Raw genomic sequence first — 16,932 nt, 5'->3', positions numbered from 1 at the left:
CACTAGCGCGGCGCTAGTGGTCACCCAAAGGACTCTCACCATCAACTCCATTGTTTATATCCGCCATGTCCAGGTAGCCACCGATTTTCTGCTCTTAGACTCATGAAGCCTCCAAAGCTGCGATCATGTTCATACTTGTAAGTTGCTCCCAAATCCATTGTCGTCTTCATCGCCTACGCGCTTTCGCGCTGCGCGTCAGAAAATTTGAGCGGATGAGAAAGACATGACTTGGCTATGACTACGCGTACAGCAGTCGCCGTGGATCGCGTCGTGCGCATATTGTGGATCTTGTACTGACTCTTGCATAGACCACGATTCAAGACTTGATACAAATCAAGCCGCAGGACTTCGAGAAGCCTAGCGCGCAAGCTATCAAAGATGTCGTCAACGACAAGTACAGCAATAGGATCGTTCCTGGCATTGGCCTATGCCTCTGCATGTGGGATCTTATTTCCGCGACCGAGGGTTTGATCGGTCACGGGACTGGGCTTGTCAATGTCAACAGTAGGTATTACTACGTCCCTCGTGAAAACGCCGCTTACATGCAGCGCAGTTGAATTCCGCATGACTGTCTTCCGCCCATTCCGTGGCGAAATCATCTACGGTCGGATCAAGTCATCCAACGAAGAAGGCATCATTCTTGACCTGGAATTCACATCGGAAGTCTTCGTTCCCTACCAAAATCTACCAGAGAACTCGTCCTTCTCTAAAGCTGAGATGGTGTGGATCTGGAACTCTGAAGGCACAGAACTTTTCTTCGATAAAGGCGAGCCAGTTTTATTCAGGGTAGAGCATGAAGAGTGGTATGATCAGAGGCCGACCATTATAGAAAAGGACGAGAAGGGCGAGATCATTGAAGAGAGACCGACGGCCTGGAAGATAATAGTAAGTTGTGTGCTATCAGCTTTTGAGATAGCGTCTAACGTGAGCTCTAGGGCTCCATGGCTCAGCCTGGTCTCGGTCCGACTCTTTGGTGGGCCGAAGGCGGAGAGGAAGAAGAGGGCGAGGAAGGCGATGTCGAAATGGAGGGCGCCGAGGAATGAGTGCTTCCAGCCAGCGAACATATGCCGCTTACCGAAATACCCAATCACAACGCACACCCAACTCGACCCGTCGATTTACTTGCATTTCGTATCTGTAGGGTCTAGGCAGAGCTTCGCGGTGCGCGTCATTACTACCATCATCATCTCCTTTCCCGAACCTTCTCAATGTTTGTTGACTTTTGGCTCGCTTTGACTGGTTGGATCTGTCTGCTACATAAGTCCCAACGCTGTAACCTATGCAAGATAACCATCTCCTCAAGCAATTCAGCGATCATCAGCACGAATGGCGACCTTCAACCACGGCAAGATGTGTGTGTACATCATGGGTCTCAAGGACAAATACCATCTACCAGATGCTTCAAGAAACTCCCCTGGTATGACAGTGGACGCCGAGCTCCTGGAAGCCAGAGGATCTGCACTGTTCAATGCGATCCAACTGTGTACGGCAATCTCACACGGCTGCAGCGCTGATTCAGTGAGGAAGTATCTGGAGCACTATCGCAACGACAAGGAGGAGTTCCAGGAAATAGTCGATCAGGCTACGCCCGTCCTCTACTACGCCATCGGAAGGAACTCGCCTGAGCTGGTCAACGTCCTTCTAGATTATGGTTTCAATCCAGAGGGTTGCACTGACGCGACGCACTTCATTCCGGCGCTTGCCTTTGCGGTCATCCATGGTCATATCCACCTACATGATACGACCACGATCGTAAAGCTATTACTTGCGGGTGGCGCTGATCCCAAGACGATTCCCCAGGACATGTGGCAAGACTACCTGCGAAAACCTTCGGAGACCTGGTCATCCCAGGAAAACGAGAGGGCTTCGCCTCTTACGTGGTGCGACCCGTCTACCCGAGCCGTTCTAGCACGCGGCCTCAATCTCACTCAGCGTTATTATCTTCATCGAGCCAGTTTGATCCAGCCATTCGAAGTCAGAGAACTACAAGCCGCCAAACTCTTACAGGTGCATGGTCTTCTAAAGCTCCCCTATCATATCGTCGGCCAACTTCCTGTGCTTCACGACATGCAGCAGCGGATCTTCAACCAGATAGCCGCCAATCAAGATGGTCCAAAACCCTTCGTTATGGTGTTTGCTGGCCCTCCTGGACATGGAAAGACTGAGCTTGCTGACAGGTTGGGAGATCTACTGCGTGTCAAATCCGAAACGATCTCATGTTCGCAAATGCACTCCGACATTGAGCTCCTGGGCGGAAAAGAAGCCCATCAACGTTCATCGCAGGGCTCCAGGCTCAATAATCTCCTGTCAGATAACACCAGCAAATGTACGGTGGTCTTCCTCGATGAGTTCGATAAGACGTCGCAAGAAGTCTGTGACGCGATTCTAGACACCACGGAAGGTCAGCATAATTTCCTTGTATTCTAAGGTATACCTTTCAACTAACACAAAAGGCAGGTAGATATGTCGACCGAAGGAACAATCGCAAGGTTGACTGTCGCAAGACTATATGGGTACTGGCGAGCAACTTGGGTCAAGAGGAGATCAAGTCGTACTACGAACGGAAAATTAAGCACCTAACAGACGAGGAGAAGCAGAACGCCAATCTAGCGCCCCTCGTGCGCAATCTCAAGGATATCTTCGAAGGCCGCTGGGGAGTATGATATCCAACCTTGATCACCACGACAACAAATGGCTAACGTGAACAGGACGCATTCGCATCTCGCATCAACAGAATCGTTCCGTTCTTCCCCTTCTCGCATGGTGAGGCAGCTGTCGTAACGCACAAGTTTCTCCTCGACGACGCGGCGAAGGTTCGCAAGAACATTGATCTGCGCCCTGAAGTTCTACGACACATGGGACACTGCCACATCAGCTACCAAGACGACGGCAAGCTCTGTGGTCACTTGGCTAAGCGAGGATACAGGGACAAGTCCGGAGCCCGCGGGCTGAGGAACGAGGCGCAAGATGTGCAGATCTTGGCCCGAAAGACGTACAACGCCCTCCCTGGTCTTGTAACGGAGTCGATGAATGAAGGTCCGTTGGAGAAGCTGGAGGTTAAACTGATGCAAGATGGACACGAGTATGAGGTTGGAGTGTTTAAGAAACGGGATGATTGAGATGCTAGACAGTGTGCACGCTGTGTGGCGATGGAGTCATTTCGAATCAGGTCTATTGTTCGCTGTCTGGTATCATGGGACCATTGTTCACTCTAGTCATGTCATCTATCAATGCTATCAAGTAGATCTAACATATGTTTCTGACGTCTCATCCTTGCCGATGATGTGTTGACCGATGACTGCGGCGTATGCGATGATAGGGGCCGTTCATGACCATGGCTTGCTTGCGGCGCGAGTGGAGCTGCGTATGTTGCATTGTTCAAAGATACGGTGCTGCTCACCGGTAGTCGTGGGCTCGAAGAGGCAGAAGACACAGACCAAGGCCTACCGGTCTCAGCCTGACCTCGTGTGGCCAGAGAAGGGTGTGTTCGGGAGGAGACAGAATCAAGCTCGAATCTCGGCGGCGCGACTGATGTTTCGTTGGCGGTAGCGGTTGGTTCGCTGACCGTATGCGAGATGACAGGTCTTTGTCTCGGGATAGCCGGTAATTCTGAAGCAATTGTTGTGTTGTATGCTTGGCTCGCAGGCAGCTCATAGTTAGTCGTTTGCGAACTGAGCCGTTGACTATGTCTCGAAGTATGAGCTGGTTCGCTACCTGGCAGCTCTACTGCCAGACTCACATCCCCCAACAACTCCGATAGTATCTCAATCTTCTTGTCCTGGAATACATGGGGTCTTGGGGCTAGAGTTGGCGCGGTAGGATGGAACGCATACGGATTTACTGGTCCGTCTGAGTTTGTGCCACTCATGAAGCTGTCGCCCGCCAGTTCTGCTGGCGCTTGATGCGTCTCTGGATACGTATAGGCCCATGTGTCATTTCGGGCTGGTGGTATGATATGCGCATCGTCATGCGCCTGAATCAGCGATGAGCGTGAGCTTCCATGAATCGGCTGATCAATACTAAGATGACGCTTGGTATCTTCGAGCGATGTTTCCGAGCGGGGGCTGCGCTGTTCAGCCGATGTATATATAGGGGGCGGACTGCTTGGTAGGCTAGGAGGCGATTGATATCGCGAGTTGTATGGTTTGTAGTCTAGGTGGTCTGGCATTACTTGCATTTGTCCACATAACGATCGTAGGGTGGACTTCACCGCATCTATGGTCGACGCGTCTTGTGTGTATGGTGCTTCGGTAAGGAACGACTTTTGGTTCGCTGGCCACGGAACGTTGGTGGCAGGGTAAGATGTCGTTCGATTGCTGTCCCCCAAGAAGAACTTCGCGGAACCATCATCCAGTCGAGCCTGGCCGGTTGATCTTCTGTGTCGCGACACGATGTCATCAAAGTAGGTGGTGTCTTGATATGTGGGTAGCTCCTTAGTGCTTGGTAGGTCCTCCAAGCGATTGAGAAAGCTGAGTACATTCGAAAGTTGCTGATGGCATGCCATGAGTTCGCTTTTGCGGTCCGCTAATCGTTCTCGGTCATTGAGAATATGTTGAAATTTCTGAGCTGGCTCCAAGACATTGCGATGCTGCCCGATACTGCCACAATCCACCCATCTACCGATCTCCTCCAAGGCAGAAGTGGTGTTCTCGATGCAACTCCTTATCCAAGGAGATCTTTCTGGTGTCTGTGCGAGTTTGGTTCGTACTGAGCCAACGGCCACCAAACGCTCAACCTCGGATAGGTCGTTACGGACGATTCGTATTGTTCGCAAGAAAACTTCGCTCTCGCTTCCGATGTCTGCGCTACGTATCGCAAGATCAGCGAACTGAAACGCCTTGCTGACACTGGCGGATCTCGTGGGAATTCCTGCTACATAGTAAGCCCTGCGCTGCGTTATGATCGTACAGCTTCCATACCTATGAGTCCGCTCATATTATGAGGCCTTGATTAGTTTGAACAGTAATGGAAAAGCTCCTCAACGGCGGTTGATGCACATGACGAAACGGAGATGCAGGTCGTGAAGAACAAGTTCACGAGCATGACAGCTGCCGGTGGGCGGCTCATAGACCCCCAACACTCTGTAAGCAGCGAAAGCACCAACAAGGCTGAACCTGCGGGTACTGGAATACCCCTCATGCTGTGTCGCAGTGCTTCGAGAACCGATCTGCAGCTCAATGCTTCTTTCCACGGGCTGAGCTCATGCGTCTGCGCCTAAACATAGGGTCATTGCTCCGCGGGCCATGATGCCGGGCCTATACCAGATGGTCGAGCCCATCGAGTTATGTATCTCACGACCGAGTGGCTGCTGCGTGTGTCGCGATGGCGAGTCGCAGATTGGACGGAGCAGAAAGGGACGCTCCTTCTCCGCGCCGGTGGCACTGGCGCTAAGACGCATGGGGCTTAGTGCAAAAGCAAGCATCGACTTCGCTCTTCAGCCTCGTCCCTTCCTCCTGTGCGTTTCCGCCCGCACTCCTTTGTCATGTCCTCGACGCATCTCAGCTGATCAATGGCTGCATTGCATACTGCATAAACTATCGATGAAACGCCATTTTCGCCCCACCACACCTCATTCTCATGCCGCAATCTCCTTTTCCAGCAGCACGCGTGACGGCACCAGCACCTGCCCCTGGTCTCCAATTGTCTGCAGCAGTGCTGGGAATACTGCCAACCCCCCATGTTCGCTAAAAAATCCAAACCGAAATACTCCGGGCTGTTCAAAGAGTAGAAACGCGAAGTTTGCCGATCGCGCAAGAATCATGTCCAAATTCTTGCGGCGCTGAGCTTCCAAGCCACTCTGCACGAGGGGCGCCACGACGGCATCCAGGTCTGCAGCCGCACTAGCGAATCTCTGGAATCGCTCTTGCGTATCCTGACCAACTCGACCATGCAGGAGAGCACCAGTCATGGCCTTCCATTTGCTGTACATGGCTGATTGCGCTGAGTTGTGAAGTTAGCTTCCTGTTCCAGAACTCGCAAGGCTGGGATGAACTTACCGGCATTCTTACCGTCCTTCCCAGGAACGGCTGACGCGAGCGGCGCAAGCTCACCCGGAAGCAAGCTCTCAACGCGTTCTCCAGTGCATCTCGAGAGCACATTCCAGGCTACAATGAGGCGAAGCGTTTCGGCTCGGGTCGAGATATTCGAGAGCATGCTTGCAAGTACGGAAGAGCTTGTGCCAGTTGCAATCGCCAGCTCTTTCATATTTGTCTGGTTGATACTGCCTGTCGGGACGGGAGAAACATGGTAAAACTCTCGAACGTGGTTCTTGATGTTGTCCCGTATCTTCAAGGCTGCGTCGGTGATAGTATCATCTGATGCAGGCTGAGGTAGCATATCGTCGATATCGGTAGCATAGGCACTCGTAACAACTGCCGTGCCTTTCTCCAGTCGCCCGCCAGCGTTGCTAGTGGGTGCATGCGGCGGTGGTGGAGCTAGCGTTGGATTGTATCGTCTTCTCTTCTGACGGCGTAACAGGAACAGGAATACGGCTCCAGCGATCAGAAACCCGGCGAGCAACATCCCAATCGCCACTCCGGCCACTGCACCGCCTGAGATTCCTGTTGAAGCCGGCGATGAGCCGGCAGACGCTGTCGGAGTCTGGATACCCCCAGTTTTTCCCATAGTCGATTTGGGTGCAATGGAACTTGTCGTGGACGCAGGACTTGTCGTTTCTCCAACGGGCTGTCCAGTGGTTGGTGTTGGACAGACGTTCGTACTCAATACCGGATCCCATGTCAGTGAGCTGCACTCCGAAGTCACAGTCTTTGTATCCACTCCCTGCGGAACTGTGACGGGCGTCGTAGTAGCGGTGGGTACCTCAGTCACCGTTGTAGACGATGACGATGATGTTGATCCTGAGGACGATCCTGGTTCACCTGTCTTGGTCGCAGCAGGCGTTTGCCCCTGGTTTGTTCCAGGTGCCGTTGGCTGGGTTGGCGGGTCCTGTCTCGGCTCGAACTTCATGTTGGACGTACTCACTTACGATCGATTTGGAACTGACAGAGGTGTCAAGACGGTGGAAAGCCCTTGAACGTAGCTGGACTTTCGCCCTATAAGGTACGCGTACTGCAACTCACTAGCATAGCCCGATCAGAGATATGCATGCTTCAGCTGTACAACAGTAGTGCAGACTACAAAGCTTTGATCACATTGTTTATTCGCCGGAAATGGTAAATATTGACGGGGTTGGCGTCCGCAACGGGCTGTCAAGCTTTATGATGGTGTGGGGTCCGAATGTAAGTTTATCGAAACAGTCATCAGCACGGGACTGCGTGGCGTTTCTGTGCTGCACATCGGTCTGTCTCACCAAATGAACTTCGCGCGACACCGCCGCAAATAAATTGGCATCGCAGCGAGCCCCACGTTGTACTCTTTGAGACTGGTCTCGACCCGTCGGCTGAATTGAGGCGTGAGGCTGAGCCAAGCACATATTTCCAATGGCTGAACAGGGAATGCCGGCATATCTCAGCCTTGCCATATCTTGCACCGGGCGTTTATACCTGATGAGCATCGCTACGCAATATCGAGCCCACGCGAAGCTGTACTGCTTGAACCGCTGTTACACACTAGACACATTTTCATTATGGAACACTCCCAATCCCGACCGGACTTAGTCGTTTCCATCGACTTCGGAATGACATGTAAGTAGCGACTCGCAGTTTAGTAGTATATCAATGCTCACCGAGTCCGCAGGCACTGGTGTCGCATATTGCAACGTAGCGACCGGATCCGATAGTGTGCGCCATATCCAACGATGGCCTGGCCGGACACAAGCAAACGAAAATAAGGTTAGGTCGCTGGGCGCGTACTGTACTATCCAAACTAATGAATTGGAGGTGCCGACCTTACTTGTTTACCCACAAAATTCCGAAACGCCGTCATCATGGGGGTTTCTTGCCGAAACCGCACAGGAGGGTAGTGGCGCAGGGCACGAGAGTAGAGAATGGTTCAAGATCATGCTCGACGAAGACCTACTGGAACAGATGAGATCCAACTCTAGTGAGCCATCGAAGGTACCACATATTCACGAAGTAGAAAAATGGTAAGTCGCTTTCTAGAAGTTAGCCTCGTGGCGAGCTAATGGTTGGACAGGTACACAGATTATTTCAGCTACCTCTACCGAACGATCGAGGCACGACTACGAGGCGAGCTCGCGAGCCGCTGGGAAGACGCGAACATTGAGTTCATCTTCTCAGTACCCACGACATGGAAGCCGATACCCACTGTGGAGAGGTTCCGAAAGACGATCTCTGCGGCGGGTTTTGGGTCATACGCCAACCACACAGCATCGATAGGGCTGACGGAGGCTGAGGCAGCCGCGGTACATACAGCGCGCAGTATGCCTGGTATCTTCAAGGTGAGCCGCGTAGCAAATCTCGGTGCTCCCGCGCAGAAGATAACGTTGCCAACAGGGGAACGAGATACTCTTCGTCTGCGACGTGGGCGGAGGTACAACGGTGAGCCAGTGTTCAAGCGCCAACATGTGGCTAGGCGGCTAAACGGGTACAGGATCTATCAGTATTCCGAGTGAAGAAAACGCAAGATGGTTCTTTTAGTCTTGAACAAATCGACGTCGTGTTCGGTAAGTCTGTCCATGACAACACACCCAGTCTTGACTGACTCCGTGGAGGTGCCACCATCGGAGCCGCGCAGCTCGACAGCTTATACGAGAAAGAAGTTCTACGGCGATTAGAGAATGCCGACCGACTACAGCCAATGGGACTTTCGGATATCAACCAGGCCGCATGGGAGATGCGCATCTCGAAAGAATACCAAAAGTTCGTGTTTTCCACGAATTAGAGTGGAAGCAACGTAACTGACCGTCCAGTGCAAAATGCGATTACGGTTCTGAGGAATCTTTGATGGATACTGAGACCTTTGCGGTGCAGGTACCCAAGCTCGACAAGGCGTACGACAATCGAGAATGCGGTATCAGCGGCGGCGATATGTACTTCCGACGGTCAGACTCACGCGTGCGCTTCTTGTTGTTGTCATCGACTGACAGCCACATAGCGACGATTTGAAGGGCTTCTTCGACGTTCAGGTGTCCAAGCTTTTTGCCATGATGGACAAACAGCTCGCTCGTCTCCTTCAGAAGTTCCCGTTGGAACAAGTGGTGAGTCGAACGATACATGTTGCTTTGAGTTCATGTTCTTACCAATCTCAGTCTCATCTCGTCCTCTCCGGTGGCCTCGGGAACTCCGCGTACGTTCAAAACTGTCTACGAAGCCGATACGCATTTGGCAGCACACTTTATTCCAACGCGCAGCACATGCAGATTCGAATCGCTCCTGATCCTCAACTCGTGGTCTGCAAAGGCAACGTAGCCGACCGTGTGCAGAAGCTCAAGTCTGGACAGTCGGTTTTAGGGTGGCGATGCAGTCGCGCATCATACGGTACCATGTGCAAAATATTGTACGACCCATTCAACCTTGCGCACTTTGGGCTGAGGACGGAAGTAGATCCTTTGGACAAGAAGGAATACGTCATGGATTGCATCGACTGGTTTATTAAGCAGGTAAGCGCAAGACATATCTCCACCGCGGTCGCGAGACGCTGACTAGGTCAGGGCGAACCGGTCTCAAGCGACTTCCCGATAGTGAAGAGCTTCCAACGAAAGTGCCCACCAGCCTCATCCAAGAACCCCAACCCACCGAGAATCTACCCCACGGAAGTAATATACACCGAAGTCGACAAGTCTCAGCTACCCATAGTAAAGAACAATAGTAAGTGTATATCCCCGGCATTATGAAACACGATACTAACATCCCCAGCGTGCCGCTCAATCTGCAAGATCGAATCCGACTTCTCATCCCTCCCACTTTCACTCTTCAAACTCAAAAACCGACACTGGTGGAACTCCGGCCCGAAATACCACCGCATCAACTACGTCGTCAAAGTCAATCTCGGGCCCGCTGATGTATCTTTCGAACTTTGGCACAACGGTGTCAAGCTTTCGAAAGACAACTCCATCAAAGTTGAGTGGCAAGCGAGTGCGCCGCCTGATCTGAACGTGACGACTATTGCACCAGACTTCCCGATGAACAGTTTGCCGGCGGTATCGAGTTATGATGCAGCGCGTCGTCGTACGGTAAGGTCGGTTGGGGACGGTGGCGGTAGGCTTGGGACGAATTGGGGAACGTGGGAGAATAAGAATGGTGTCAGATCTCAAGTGATGTCGGCGTCGCAGAATGGGTCGAGGGTGTGGTAGGAAATAGTATTGTTCGCCTCCATGCGCATCGTGGATGGGTTCGCTGAGATTCAACTCCTCGTACGCAGGTCGCGGTTTTCGCGCGTTTGTCGTTCCCGGAGCCGTGTGTTAATCCTGTTTCCCCTTGTGTAGCGAAGTCGACCAGCGCCTAAAACCGCAGGAACATGGTGTTCCAAGCATACAACATGTTTATCGCAGAGTCTCCAACGTGCCACTCAAACCCCGCCCATTCATCATAAGGTCTATCCAAATCACAGCATCGCATAACAGGAAAAGTGCCGCAACCGCCATGAACATAACCATCAGAACGGCGAAAATTACGCCACAAGCGTAGAACAGCTGGCCGACTTTCTCTTGAACAGCAAATGGCGGATCGAACAGCTGGCACCGACATATAGGACATAAATGTCCACCAGGAGATTTGACGAGCTCGGCAAGGCAGTCTCGGCCCATAACGTGGTTGCAGGGAAGAAAGAGCATCCCGGCGTGAGTATTGTTGTCATAGGGTTCCCAACAGAGGCAGCATGTGTTGTCGTTGAATGTGTCGGTCGGTACCGCCGGGAAGGTCCGCCAATTCAAGAATTCGTCTCTGGAGACGTACAGGCCGAGGAAATTTTCGAACATGGCTGGTGTTTAGTTGGGTGGTAGGTCTGTAGAGTTCGTTTAGTAGAGCACGGAATGCAAGGGAGTGTTAAGTATAGGTGAGCGGTGGGCAACCACGGATGAGGATGATGTTGGAAATGGTTGGTACCATCGAATCAGTTTTGCACGCTGGACGAATGAGAAGAGGGCTCTTTGCGCATATTGGACAACGGAGTGGTGGAACCAAGGAACATAATTATGATACAGAATACTAATTTACCTCAACGCGTAGAAGTACGCTTATTGCAAGTGGATGCCTATAAACGACGCTTAAACATCCTCGTGCCTCTGCCGCTCGAGACCAACCCCCTCATGATTGGAGTTGGACTCCAAAAATCGACGGATTGTAGACGGTCCCCCCGTATAGCAAAGCTATTACGATTTGAGCAAAGCATAAGCGAACCAAAATAACCGAGAATACGGTCGTTGAGAAGATCACACGGTCGCGCCGACTCGATAGTCGAAGGTCCATGCAACCCACGGGTGCGCTTATTGCGATGGCCCAGAGGATCAGCACTGGAAGCTTCTGCCACTGCCATGGCGTCTGGAAAAGCTCGTCTACTAGGTAGAAAATGCTGGTCTTCACCGCCAAGGCTCTGGAACGTCCTGATGAAATCATGAGATGAACATACAGGGCTTGAACCATCGCGTAAATCCGCATCCCCAGAGCCAGCTGGGGTTGCAAGAGTGGGTTCCTCGGATATATGTCGGTCAGCCGCTGTAAAACGAAGTCGATCTGGTAGCACACGTTCGACATGTAGAACCAGGAGTTGACGACCTTGACAGGAAACCTGATCCAGGCTGGAAGTCTATACCAGAACGGTTGGAGTGTGTACCAGAACGCCTGGAGTCGACTGAAGGCGAATATTGCCCAAATTTGCAGACGCACAAAGTTGTCCAGAAGGATACGCCAGAGGAAAACTTGAGTAGGAGGCTGAAACCATACTGCTCGGCAGATGGGACATTTGTCTCCATTCGGGGCGTCGATCATGTCTTCGAGGCAGACGTCTCCGAATACGTGATCGCAAGGCTGCACGCGCACAGCGCGATGATCTTCGTCGTATGGACCCCAACCTAAGAATATTAGTACATAGCTACATATCAAGATAGGGGGAAGTACTTACAGAACGTGCACTTGTCTTCGTAGTATTTGTCGTTCTCGCCAGCGCGAACGACATTCTTCTCCAGGAAGGTGTTCTTCGTAACACCGAATAGCTTTTCGAACATGGTTGTTGTTTAGGTTGTGGGGTGAGTTTGGGAAGCTGTTGTAGAGGCCACGCGAGTTTAAATAGTCGTGCAGATGAGTCAGTCCACTCCAATGTAGAGCAAAAAGGTTTGAAGGACAGGGCGCATTGTGGAATAACTCTAGTTGTTGGAGAGTGAAAGATGAGGTGAAATTGAGAGAGCATTCACTCGTAATTACTGCGGTGACCCAGAAGCGACGAGCCAACCGCACATCGCGCATTGCATACGAATCATACGCAAGGAGTTACTCTACGAAAGAGAGAAGTATCGCAAGTCCAAGAACCTTGGTCGTGATCGCTGCGTATAGTACAGTTAATAAAGCGAGAGGCGACCAATGGTGGAGTGTGGTGTGGGCGCCACATCAAGCCGCCTACATCTGATGATCCAGACCCTGGAGTACTCCCCGGCATATCCCAAGATTCAACGAGTGACCAAAGGAAAGAGATGAGTAGAAACCATGGTCGGTAGGCACGGAGGAAAGACGCGGGCAGTCTCCACGTGGATCCGCGTCACGGGCGCAGTTTAGCCGAGCACTAGCGCGCCGGCGCGCCAGCTACAAAACCCCGCCAAAAACTATTTCCTTACTCCTCCAACGGCCTGCCTTGCCAACGCTGCGTTTCTTTGCACACCTACAGACACTCTTTCGAGAGCACGTCCTACCCTGCAAATGAGAAATTCGGAGTAATCTTCACTTTTTATCACGCCCACTTGTGGGCTGTACTGCTCGTAAGAGCCTGGCGTGACTCACGTCTGCATCCGGCATCAGAAAACTCAGGGCGCCAGAAAGCGCGACTTCTTGCTTCGGCGGGAGGGAGCGTGGAACTGGTGTCCCTATGGGAGTCGGTGCGAAGATTGTGTGCTTCGATCCTTCGGGTGAGAGGTGACACTGTAGTACAATACGCAGCGTACTTGACCTTGAGTAGCCTTCAGGGCGAAAGAGGGCACGGTATCATTCGATTCTGATTACTCTGGCGAGGCAGGCCGTTCACCTTTTTTTTACTATGTAAGTGCGCTTTGCGCTGTCTCCTCTGGTTCGAGGATACTGCTAATAAAACCTCATGCGAATCCAACGGAACGAAGCCCTACGACTACTGCGCGATGTTCCTCTTGTCTTCTTCCTGGAGCGCCTACTCCTGCGGCTCCGATGCTACGTCCTTCTCCAGCGCATACATGATGTCTGTCCGCAACGTATACTTAGTACCCTTCACAACGTCATCGCCCGAGTGAATGAGGAAGCGATGCTGGAAGAGCAGGACACGTCCGGCCTTTGGCTCGACGTCTATACGGCTCTTCATACTGCCATTGAAGAATGTAGTGGCGCCACCCTCGAGCTGTTTCTCTCCGCTTTTCGATACCGCATCATTGAGGTAGAGGTGCAGGGTGAAGTAAGAGCGCTCGGTGCCGTCGGGCGTTTCGTAGGTCCCATCGCAATGCGCTGATCTAGTCAGCAGCTATAGTGGCAAAATGCAATGCAATACATACGTTTGAAATACTCCCCGCCAATGTACTTGAGATAGCGCCCGCGTTCATTGAGTCTGGTCACCTTCCACGTCTCGCCCCGTCGCGCTGGGCCGTTGCCTGTGACGTCGACCCAGTTGTGTAATCGATGGATCTCAGGCACCGACGCCTCTATCCTCGCCCATAGCTTGGCCATGATCTCTTTGTTGTCCCAGATAATGCGCCCACACTTTCTGGTGTCCTCATACATAGCCTGCATGCCTCCACCAACGTTGACCAGAGCCCTTTCCCACTTGCCGTTTGTGGTCGCCTCGGCTGCTTGCACTAAAGTGTTGCACTCGTCTTCGGAGAGGACACCATCAAGTATGACAGCCCATGACTTTTCGTCTTCTAACAGGCCAGCCTTTTTGAAATCGATTTTGGACCTGGTCAAATTGGGCGCTGGACCTTCAAGGAAACCATCAGGCAGCGTATATGTGGAGGGCGGAGGGCTGGGCTGGACGGATGTCCGATCTTCGTGGGTGCGAAGCAGGTCCTCCTTCAGGTCTGCGGGTAAGGCTCTGGTAGCTGCCATTGTTGATAGGAATCGCACTGAAACTCTGAATGCGCGCAAAGGAAGCATGTGCTGAAATGAAGTTTTAAATCAATGCGGACTATAAAGGCTGTGCCGGGCTGTGAAACCAGCTGACTGCTGCCTGGAAGCCGTCGATCCATACGAGAGACATGGAGGCCACAAGGCGTCTATCGTGCATTTCCTGCATATCGCCCACAAAGAACGCGTGAAAGCCCTCAGGAGCGACTTCCTGCTCATCTTATGCCTTGGTCGCCCTGGAAGAAACAAGCAGTAGCTCCGTGACGCGGGTCCCTGGCGTGGCCACGGGACGATGGTCGGCGAAAAGAAAGCACAGTTGCTGGACAAGCGACTTCTAGAGATACGGCCGCCGCCCTCTGCGCAGTGTTCTCAACGTTCCACCTACCATGGGTGACAGCTGCCTTGTTAGCTGTCCAGGTGGTGCTGGGTGCTGGGGTGGCAGGGACAGTCACGTGGAAAGGCAGTAGCTATTCGCGGCCCTTCTCGACCCTCACAGCCTCGCGTTTCAGGCACACGGGCTGCATCCGGGCTGCATCATCATCGTCACCGCGCACACCTGATCCACCAGCTCATCCACAGGACGCGAGTCGGACGCAGCACAGTGAAGGCAGTTTCATGTGACCGTTGCTTCTTATCGACACCAGCGCCGTCGTGCAGTGCGCGACCAAGCCCATCGCAAGCCACTGCCGCTGCCTCCCTGCTCCGCCAACCGTCGCGCCAAGCTAGAGGTGCCGACTTCACTCCTAATTTCCCGCTGCCACGCCAGCTTCACGACGCTCCGAGGCGCTGACGCGACGCCGCAAAGCTCAATTCCCCGCGACCTGACCACCGTCGCCCATTTCCCACCGTCTATCAACACGTCGTCCCTGGCGTCGCGACCGGCCGGACCACCACGCTCGCCGCCGTTCGCTCAGCAACCACAGCACTAGCCACGCAAACACACCGCCCGCCGCCAGCCTACGCCAGACCCTGCGTCTATCGTCTACCGTCTATCGATACCTGCCATCCATTCTTCACCCACCAGCGACGATCGTCGCGCGCCTCTCGTTAACACCACATCTCCCGACTCACCCCAGTCATGTCGCACCCCCAGGATGCCGGCTCTCCGGTGCCTCCAGCCCACCGCAATCGATTCCCAACGCTCTTCGAAGTCCTCAGTAGGACAACCAGGCCACCGCTGGATCTCTTTTCCTTCTACATCTACATGCGCGACCAGCAGCGCTCCGTCGACTACTTGGACTTCTGGTAAGACAATCCCATGTCTAGGCTCGGGGATCACGCTGACCACCAACAGGCTTGATGTGTCGCAACATCTGCAGTTGTGCAGGCTTTACGTCCGACGGTTACACAGGAGCATGATAGAAGAAACTCCTGATCTCGAGAAAAACAGTAGGCGTTCATCTTACATGTTGAACAACGCTGGAGAAGGCCCTTCTAACGAGAAAGGTGACAATCTGTCTGACCAGCGCTTGTCCGCCTTTCTTCGTTCGGACCGCGGCAGCCGCAACCACTCGCCACAAAACAGTCAGGGTAGCAACCAGAGCCGAGAGTTCCCGCGTCCAAGCCTGAACTTACTAGACACTCCGGGTGATTCGAGCTCGCCCGGCCAGGACTCGTCCGCCGACAACACTCAGCCCAGCAGAGAGGACCTGCGCGCGTCGGCAGAGAAGATTCTGTACACGTACTTGCTCCCCGGGTCCGAGCGGGAAATAATAATTCCCCAGAGTATCCTGACCGAGGTTCAAGAGGCCATAGAAGGGCCAGAGCAGCGTGCGGATCCCGAGCTCTTTGACAGTGCCAAAGACTACGTCTTCCAAGCCATGGAGCGCGACGCATACCCAGGTTTCTTGCAGAACAAGGGCCTCGGCAACCTTGTGCCCCAGAGCATGATGCTCCGTCTTATAGTAGGACTGATCAGCTTCTTTGCGGCCATGTGGACATCGTTCATTCTTATATTCCTTGACAAGTCAAGAAGCACGCGCTGCTGGGTATGTCACTTTTCGGTTATACCATGGAGAATCCACTAATGTTCTGTTCAGATCATCCTCCCGTTCACTATCGCCATCTACCTCATCTTCACGCACCAGTACATGCTTGACCCAATCCTCGCCCTGGCTGGATTCAGCGAGTACACCTTCTTCGACTTCAACCGGATCAGGGAGCCATTCGTCAAGAAGACGCTGAACCGGCGCTCCATCACTGTCATGGTCATGTTCCTGGCTGTCACGGTAGCCGTCTGCTGTCTCTTCATCTTCGTTCCAGGCAAGCGCCTGTGAGCCAGTGCATCTGCGTGGCTTGTTTTGATACCACATGTAATGTTTGTTTATTCTTGGCGTTGTCAGAATGCGAAGCGCGGAGGGAATCAAGACCAGCGGGGACATGGAGAAGATACCCCCTCGCTTCGTCGCCATCCGACCTCCAGCAGGCTTTCCTTTGTTTTTGACCTATGCTTGGATTGGCCGTGTTCCGGTTATGGACGGCCGTTCTGTCTAGAGCATGGTGTTCAGGCGTTATCTGTGAGACGATCAATAGCGAGTTGAACTGAGATATAACCTCACCAATTGATATTCATCGTTAGCAATGCTCAAATGCCATGTGAAAGTAGCCAAGCGCGAGATGTATGCACCCCTGATTGACGTTTGGCGAGCCGTTAGGTGTGGAGTTGGTGCATGCACGCCAAGGCGCAATGACGTGAACCGCGGCCGGCTTTCACAACGTCGAAGTGCACCTTACGTCCAATATCGGCAGAGTACGCGCATCGCCAGTCGCGCTCTGTATAGCT

General features: G+C 52.9%; 7 protein-coding genes across 7 annotated transcripts; 4 read left to right on the top strand and 3 right to left on the bottom strand.

The window, feature by feature from the left end:
- Positions 1–125: 125 nt before the first annotated feature.
- J4E87_010739 (uncharacterized protein) lies at positions 126–1,043 on the top strand (the record flags this gene model as incomplete). The annotated part of the gene is made up of 4 exons (XM_049382310.1): positions 126–137; positions 309–504; positions 554–885; positions 936–1,043. The coding sequence occupies 4 exons, from the start codon at positions 126–128 to the stop codon at positions 1,041–1,043; spliced, it is 648 nt and encodes a 215-aa protein (XP_049227943.1).
- A 283-nt stretch (positions 1,044–1,326) lies between these two features.
- Positions 1,327–3,119, top strand: J4E87_010738 (uncharacterized protein; the record flags this gene model as incomplete). Its single annotated transcript, XM_049382309.1, has 3 exons — positions 1,327–2,401; positions 2,458–2,657; positions 2,709–3,119. The coding sequence occupies 3 exons, from the start codon at positions 1,327–1,329 to the stop codon at positions 3,117–3,119; spliced, it is 1,686 nt and encodes a 561-aa protein (XP_049227942.1).
- Positions 3,120–5,575: 2,456 nt separating this feature from the next.
- On the bottom strand, positions 5,576–6,966 carry J4E87_010737 (uncharacterized protein; the record flags this gene model as incomplete). Its single annotated transcript, XM_049382308.1, has 3 exons — positions 5,576–5,940; positions 5,997–6,434; positions 6,879–6,966. The coding sequence occupies 3 exons, from the start codon at positions 6,964–6,966 to the stop codon at positions 5,576–5,578; spliced, it is 891 nt and encodes a 296-aa protein (XP_049227941.1).
- A 919-nt stretch (positions 6,967–7,885) lies between these two features.
- J4E87_010736 (uncharacterized protein) lies at positions 7,886–10,074 on the top strand (the record flags this gene model as incomplete). Its single annotated transcript, XM_049382307.1, has 12 exons — positions 7,886–7,891; positions 7,914–8,044; positions 8,095–8,359; positions 8,415–8,459; positions 8,512–8,584; positions 8,633–8,780; positions 8,831–8,975; positions 9,008–9,118; positions 9,170–9,520; positions 9,572–9,728; positions 9,777–10,015; positions 10,051–10,074. The coding sequence occupies 12 exons, from the start codon at positions 7,886–7,888 to the stop codon at positions 10,072–10,074; spliced, it is 1,695 nt and encodes a 564-aa protein (XP_049227940.1).
- Positions 10,075–11,437: 1,363 nt separating this feature from the next.
- J4E87_010735 (uncharacterized protein) lies at positions 11,438–12,082 on the bottom strand (the record flags this gene model as incomplete). The annotated part of the gene is made up of 3 exons (XM_049382306.1): positions 11,438–11,461; positions 11,745–11,929; positions 11,980–12,082. The coding sequence occupies 3 exons, from the start codon at positions 12,080–12,082 to the stop codon at positions 11,438–11,440; spliced, it is 312 nt and encodes a 103-aa protein (XP_049227939.1).
- Positions 12,083–13,227: 1,145 nt separating this feature from the next.
- J4E87_010734 (uncharacterized protein) lies at positions 13,228–14,132 on the bottom strand (the record flags this gene model as incomplete). Its single annotated transcript, XM_049382305.1, has 2 exons — positions 13,228–13,535; positions 13,583–14,132. The coding sequence occupies 2 exons, from the start codon at positions 14,130–14,132 to the stop codon at positions 13,228–13,230; spliced, it is 858 nt and encodes a 285-aa protein (XP_049227938.1).
- Positions 14,133–15,228: 1,096 nt separating this feature from the next.
- On the top strand, positions 15,229–16,426 carry J4E87_010733 (uncharacterized protein; the record flags this gene model as incomplete). Its single annotated transcript, XM_049382304.1, has 3 exons — positions 15,229–15,395; positions 15,445–16,138; positions 16,190–16,426. 3 exons carry the CDS (start codon positions 15,229–15,231, stop codon positions 16,424–16,426), a joined length of 1,098 nt encoding a protein of 365 aa, XP_049227937.1.
- Between the last annotated feature and the right edge of the window lie 506 nt (positions 16,427–16,932).

Source organism: Alternaria ethzedia (assembly GCF_023757985.1).
Source record: "Alternaria ethzedia strain BMP 0044 chromosome Unknown scaffold_55, whole genome shotgun sequence".
Classification (NCBI taxonomy): Eukaryota; Fungi; Ascomycota; class Dothideomycetes; order Pleosporales; family Pleosporaceae; genus Alternaria; species Alternaria ethzedia.
This window is presented reverse-complemented; position numbering and strand designations above follow the sequence as displayed.